The following is a 7,500-nucleotide window of genomic DNA, read 5'->3' on the forward strand; positions in this document are numbered from 1 at the left end:
GAGGCACACTTGATGGGCTTCTTTTCTTCACCGGGGACCACTTGATTCTCCACTGAAGGACGGGGATTTAAACCCAATGTGTTCATTTGAGTCTTGACCTGATCCGGAAACATATCATTGAGCGATCGCGTTTGATTCTTTATTCATGTTTTTTGTTCTAATCAAAGTGTGTGACATTCACTCCTGACCAACACAAACCTAGTAAATGATTACATAGGAAGAAAAAAATATTCTAGCAACTCAATCCTCCCTGCTTTCCTATCCTTCCTTCCCTCACTCACTCACCCTCTTCCAATCTCCCTCTCCCACGGCTAGTTCCCTATTGGGAGAGCACAGTATCAACTAGTCATTTATCTGTGACTCATATACGGTACAATGCACATTGAAGGGCAAACCCTTCCCTCTGGCCCAGGTTTAACTACACAGAGCAGTCAAGTTCTGTATGTACAATATTTTATTTTGTTCTGCTGTCTATTCCCATCCGTAACAAGCCCTTGTACTGGGAGTGTAAATGGGTGGTCGTCTGTCTTGTTTCATTCATATTCTCTCTCTCTCTCTCTCTCTCTCTCTCTCTCTCTCTCTCTCTCTCTCTCTCTCTCTCTCTCTCTCTCTCTCTCTCTCTCTCTCTCTCTCTCTCTCTCTCTCTCTCTCGTATCGCTGGAGTGAATCGCCACTGCTCTCAGCCTGAGAGCCACACACACACCCACAATGCCTCATTATGCCTGGAGCATGGGAAACCTCTGGGAATACACATGTTTTTACATCATACTAAGTAACAAAAAATAATAAACATCTGCATGGATTTCCTGGCATGCAAGACATCGCTGAGTGTGTGAACACACATGTGTGTTTGTGTGACAAGGTCAGTCTCTTTTCGGCTTTCAGTGTAACAAGCACAAAAAAAAGATAATCCTACCATTGGCGGAATTAATATAAAGTTTACAACAGATGTGCTTTGGTAATTGTGTGTCTCGAATATCTTGTGGGGCATGCTTACGCTAAATGTTGCTTATCATACTCTATCTATTATAGAAGTCCGGCGGATTTCACGTTTTATTAAGGGTTTGGTTACATTTCAGCCACGTTGGAATGTCACCCACTCAGCCCAGGAAATGATCAGCTTTTGTAAAATTGGCCATTAAATTCTGTAAACAGAGATAGCAACAACAAACATGAGAGTAATTACATTATAATAATTGGCTTATAGGTATGCAGGGAAATATTCGATTAAAAGACCATAACACGTTGAAAAGGGGTCAACAATTCTTTGTTTTGTTTGGTCTTTAGACAGACCAATTCATTTAATTTTGTGGTTATTTATATGCGAGCCCCACTGGGCATGCTTTCCTCCCAACAACTGATCCGCTGTTAGTTAACTGGGCCCTGCCACTGTTTGCCTTGACGGCGCTTGGGTTTTGCCACAGACGCAATTACGCCACCCGCGGCGCCCCATGCAAGCCTTAAACGAAACATTAACACCTCATTTGAAGAATAAAAACAGCGTTTCACGAGGACAGACAGCACAACGGGCAGTCTTATCATGCGCAAATTAACCAATTTGCAAAAATGCTTCACACAGAAAGAATAGTCTTCCTGCGGAATTGCGTCACGCACGATTTGAAAGTAACACTTAAATAGATAATATGCTATAGGGAACTTAGTTTAATTGTATTAACTCCCAGGAGAACCTAGTAGGTGTATCCCCTTCATAAATACTTGGTGAGCTCCTGCGGTTATAGAATAGACACCGAAACGATATCATCCCTACATTGTAGACGTTTGCCGAACACATTATTATTTACAAGATCAACATTTAAATCCAATGATACAACTAGTTAAACAACAGGGTAAACTAGATTTTTGTTGCGAAGTCCAGCCCCTGCTGCTCAGTGATTGGAGGAGCCGGGAAGGGGGCGTGCCCGCAGAGGCTGACATATAAATAGGAAACTCCGCGTCTGACTCGCCACGATGTGTATGGGAAACAAGACAGGGTGACGCGCGTACCGAATGTAGCCGCTGTGTTTGGAAGAAAGAAGGCAAGCATTCTCCACGCACAGGCCCACGTTTGCTTTTTTTGTTTTAAATCGTGAAACAAATGCAGATTTCTAGGCGATCGGTTGCACGGGAATACAAAAGGACGAGCCGGTTGTAAGGTGGATTCGCAGTTAATTTTTCCCTCAGCCATCTTGACTGCTCGCCTGAAGGCGATTTTCTCCTGTCCGCACCTCTGCTGAAAGTAAACACGGCTTGCAAATTACTTGCAACTCCGTGCCAAAGAGTGCAGCGAGATGGGCTCGCTGCGATACATCTAGTCGGACTCTGCGAGTGACTGACCGATTTGGATCGCGGTGGGATTCAGCACGGATTCAGCCGTGAGAGTGGAGGATACGACGCGCGGGAGGATGGCGTACGACCTGTTGGGGATTTACCTGCTCCTCTCCCTGGCTCTGCTGCCTCGCTCCAGCGGCACCGCGGCCAAGGAGATCACCTGCCAGGAGATCTCGGTGCCACTGTGCAAGGGGGTCGGGTACAACTACACCTACATGCCTAACCAGTTCAACCACGACACGCAGGACGAGGCTGGACTGGAGGTGCACCAATTCTGGCCCCTGGTCGAGATCCAGTGTTCCCCTGACCTAAAGTTTTTCCTGTGCAGCATGTACACCCCTATTTGCCTGGAGGACTACAAGAAGCCCCTGCCCCCGTGCCGGAGCGTGTGCGAGCGGGCGCGGGCAGGCTGCGCGCCCCTCATGAGGCAGTACGGCTTCCCCTGGCCGGACCGGATGAAATGCGACCTGCTCCCGGTGCAAGGCAACCCCGACACGCTGTGCATGGACTACAACCGCACCGACTCCACCACGGTGTCCCCCGTGCTGTCGAAGCCGACCAACCACCCGAGTAAGTCGCTGAACCCGAACCATCACAACAACAACAGTAAGCCGGGGCGCAACCGCCCCAGCGCGCCCGGCAAACACAAGCCGGCGGCGGCGGCTCCATGCGAGCCGGTGTGCGACTGCCTGCCGCCGATGGTGCCGGTGAACACGGACCGCCACCCGCTCTACAACCGAGTGAAGACGGGACAGATCACCAACTGCGCGATGCCCTGCCACAACCCCTACTTCACGCCGGACGAGCGGACGTTCACCGCCTTCTGGATTGGGCTGTGGTCCGTGCTGTGCTTCGTGTCAACGTTCGCCACGGTGGCTACGTTCCTCATCGACATGGAGCGCTTCAAGTACCCGGAGCGCCCCATCATATTCCTGTCCGCCTGCTACATGTTTGTTTCCATTGGCTACATCGTGCGCCTCATCGCCGGCCACGAGAAGGTGGCGTGCAACCGGGACTACGACGCAGAGCACGTCCACTACGAGACCACCGGGCCGGCGCTGTGCACGGTGGTCTTCCTCCTCGTCTACTTCTTCGGCATGGCCAGCTCCATCTGGTGGGTCATCTTGTCCCTGACCTGGTTCCTGGCCGCGGGCATGAAGTGGGGTAACGAGGCGATCGCCGGCTACTCGCAGTACTTCCACCTCGCCGCCTGGCTCATCCCCAGCATGAAGTCCATCGCCGTGCTGGCCCTCAGCTCGGTGGACGGGGACTCGGTGGCGGGCATCTGCTACGTGGGCAACCAGAACCTTGATAACCTGCGGGGCTTCGTGCTGGCGCCGCTCGTCATCTACCTGTTCATCGGGACCATGTTCCTCCTGGCGGGCTTCGTGTCGCTGTTCCGCATACGCAGCGTCATCAAGCAGGGGGGCACCAAGACCGACAAGCTGGAGAAGCTGATGATCCGCATCGGCGTGTTCACGGTGCTGTACACCGTGCCCGCCACAGTAATCGTTGCCTGCTACTTTTATGAGCAACACAACCGCCAGAGCTGGGAGGTGAGCCACAACTGCACTTGCTCGTCGGATCGGGCGCGCCGGCGGCCGGACTACGCCGTGTTCATGCTCAAGTACTTTATGTGCCTCCTGGTGGGCATCACGTCGGGCGTGTGGATATGGTCCGGCAAGACCCTGGAATCGTGGAGGGCCTTCTGCACGCGCTGCTGCTGGGGCAGCAAGGGCACGGGCGGCTCCATGTACAGTGACGTCAGCACGGGTCTGACTTGGAGGTCGGGCACGGCCAGCTCCGTGTCCTGTCCCAAGCAGCTGCCCCTGTCCCAGCAGGTCTAAGGGCCGGCCCGGCGGAGCGCTAATTGTTTGGGAGATAACCCATCACCACCCACCACCGCCACCACCACTACCCCCCGAAGCCTTAACAATTAGCATAGTAATCAACTGTTGATGGGGGCCCATGTGGAAGAAAGCTGTGTGTGTGTGTGTGTGTGGGGGGGGGGGGGGGGGGGGGGGGGGGGACTGGTCGAAAACAATGTACCCAGCATTAGCACAGGATAATTTCTCCCTGTTTATATGTATAAGGGTGTTACAGACTGAAGCTTATCTGCCATGTCGGCATTGCTTGTTCTGAGATGCCTTTTGAGGCAAAGAGACAAAAAACTTGATTTATTTTTTAGTAGCTTGCTTTGTGGCAAGAGCGTCGAGACGTTTTTAACCATTCTTACTACACAGTGCCAGAGCTATTCCATTGTATAATTCAATCACCATAGCTGGTTTAAATTAAGCCTTAAAGAAAAAAGTGCCCACCTTTTCTATGGGGCACCCTACTTTTTTTGTATTCGTATTTATATCAAATGGTTCTGTACAAACGTGTAAATTTTGTGTATAACAGAATACTTTATAAGCTATTGTAAATTTGTAAATACTGTAGATGTCTTTTTGTGAGGCGGGGGAAGGGGGGGAAATACAAATGACTTTTATTTTGAAAATAAAAAACACATGATGCTAAATCTCAATTCCCGTGTGAACCCTGTTCTTCTCTATGGGGTCGGAGCCCAGTCCGAAGGCCTGAGTCTCCATCGCGAGCGTGTTGAGCGGGTTCAATGTATGTCAGCGTGTCGAGGGGGGGACGGGGACGCGACACACTGTTTTCTGAGAGTCTTGTCTGTGAAATGAAAAGAAAGGGAAAAATAGTCCTTTTAACCATCAGAGACCGGTAATTAGAGGCAGGGGTTTAGCTGGAGCATCTCGGTAATTGTTAAAAGTCCTCTTCACATGCCTGCCCGGGCCCTCTTTCTTAATTTAGAAAAAAGAGAGAGGAGAGAGAGAGAGAGAGAGGGAAAGAAAAGAGGGTTCGGTGAATGGAGTATAAATGCAGGGGAACAGACCCTTTTCATCTGCGGTAACTTTGATCTTTTTTTTTTTTTTAAACAGCTCACAATAAAAGGTGGCGTGTATGAGGAGTGGGGCGTTCGCGGTGGGGGGGGGGCGGCGGGGGGGTCTCGGCGTGTGATGTGCCAAGGTTTCTGTCTCTCCTAACGGTGCCTATTTTGCAATCGCCGCACACAGGCTTTGATGGACGTTGTGGAATTGAAAAGAGGGCATTTTAGGGGCCATGGTTTTACACAATCCATGCAGAGGTACCGAGGAAGGGGTGGGTGTGGGGGGGGGGGTACTCAGGCAGTTTGACCCCCATACACATACAGCCCCGCGCCCCCCTGCACCTCTGCATGGATTGTGTATTTTAACGTTTTATTGTCGTGTAGAACAGAAAGGAAACATTCCCCCGTCTCTCTCCAGGTCCTCTGGGCTGTATCAGAGTGCAGTGGGGGCCGTGACATGAATGATATTGAAATGGCAATGAAAGCCCCACAGGTGGTCTATGCACATGATCTCACATCTTAGGACCCCCTTAGTGAGCCTGTTTCTTTTTTTCCCCCCCTTCTTCTGCTCCTTTTTTGGGAGGGGAGGGGGGGCGTTGCAACAATGTATTTAGTTGGGTCCCAATTAACCCAATGTGCTGGCATAAGATGATAGACTGTAACTGCAGAGTAGACATTTCCCTTTGATTTCCACCCCCCCCCCCCCCGACCCCGAAACTCCCCGATCCCCCAGTCATCGGTGACACGGCTGCTCTGTAGTGATGGCTTCATTCTCCCTTTCTTTCCCTTTTTTGCGGTCGAGACAGTAGATGACACCTTCTTACAAGGCTTCTTTCAGCGCGGCCCAGCTGTTAGGGACACTACCACTGCTGTCTGCTCGCCCCCACACTGTAGCCGGCTTGAAAGGTGAGCCGTGGTGAAAGAAAGAGAATGAGACGAGAATAAGAAAAGGAGGTACAAAAGTGTCACTGGGTCCGAATCGGGACTGCATTTCGGACCGTTTTTGTCTGAAAGTTCTAAGCCGTTGACAGGTTCGTCTTTCTGTTCGGGGCTGTAGTTGTGGTGAATTGTGAATTTCTTTTCTGCCCTTCAAACTTCATCTCCCTGCCATTACCTCGGCCTATTCCCAAGTTTTCCTAATCAAATGTTTAATAATGAATTCCCAGCTCGGTTCACAATTAGACCAGCTAATCAGATTATCAGCATACATTACCCTAAATTGTATCCTTGTTAATACAGCTTAGTTTTTAGAAAAAGTTGAGATTTGCTATTGTCAAACTGTCAACAGATCCAGCTAGGCCTGACAACCACCTGATGGAAGTAAGATACATTTGCATCGCCATCTAGTGGACAAAGTAAGACATTACACCTGTGTCCATAACTAACCCATCTAATCCTCACAAATCTTTATGATTAATTTGACAGTGATCATATACCATATCTACCCTAGCTGTAAGTCACAGAAACTGGATTTCTGAATCGTTTTGGTCACATACTGCATTAAAACTACAATCTTACTATGACCAGCCCCTGCTCCAATGCCTCCATGGTCATGGTCAGAATGGTCTGACATAAAAGGTCACGTCCAGACTTGTTGACGACGTGTTCTTATCCTGGAACAGATTTGTTCTCATAAGGGGTCAACAACCTTGTTTTGTGTATTTTGAGTAGGAAAGTATTCAAGAGGAGGTCAAAGAGATTCTACACACAGGGAAAGTGATCAACAGTTAACATCCCCAAATGGGTCTTATTTGCACTTAAAAAGGTGCAAATATTTTGATGCATAAAGACAAGAATATCCAACTGATTGTTGTTTTGATGTTCTAAGCAACCCCATCACAAACAAAGTGCTAATAAAAAAAACAATTGTCATTTAATATATTAATCTAAATGAGATTTGAATACATAGAATACACAACCAAACTGACCATACCTAACTGGGGTACTCCAGCGGTTGAAGTTAACACCATCCATACAAACTATTCTGTGATCACTTTACACATCCACCCCCCCCCCCCCCCCCCCAACACAGTCTCCCTGTGTGCCCCACCCCCTGCTCCAATATCATGAGCGACCGCTCTGATCACAGACAAACAAGCACAAGCAGACGGTCAAAGGGGACGAGACAAGACGTCTCGCCCTCCCAGACCCTGTAATCTAGTCGTCGCACGTAGGGGGGAGTGTTTTGGTGTGTCAGGGAGAGAGGCTTGATTGACTTGTCTCCCCCAATAAGCCAGAGCAGTCAGTCGTTTGCCCGAGCCTCTCCTGCTCATCCACTC

At 49.6% G+C, this 7,500-nt stretch overlaps 1 protein-coding gene across 1 annotated transcript; it reads left to right on the forward strand.

Moving 5' to 3' along the window:
- The first annotated feature begins 1,971 nt into the window (after positions 1-1,971).
- fzd8a (frizzled class receptor 8a) lies at positions 1,972-4,855 on the forward strand. The gene has a single exon (XM_060045033.1). It carries the CDS (start codon positions 2,403-2,405, stop codon positions 4,173-4,175), a length of 1,773 nt encoding a protein of 590 aa, XP_059901016.1. The 5' UTR covers positions 1,972-2,402; the 3' UTR covers positions 4,176-4,855.
- Positions 4,856-7,500: the final 2,645 nt, after the last annotated feature.

Source organism: Gadus macrocephalus, chromosome 23 (genome assembly GCF_031168955.1).
Source record: "Gadus macrocephalus chromosome 23, ASM3116895v1".
Taxonomy (NCBI): domain Eukaryota; kingdom Metazoa; phylum Chordata; class Actinopteri; order Gadiformes; family Gadidae; genus Gadus; species Gadus macrocephalus.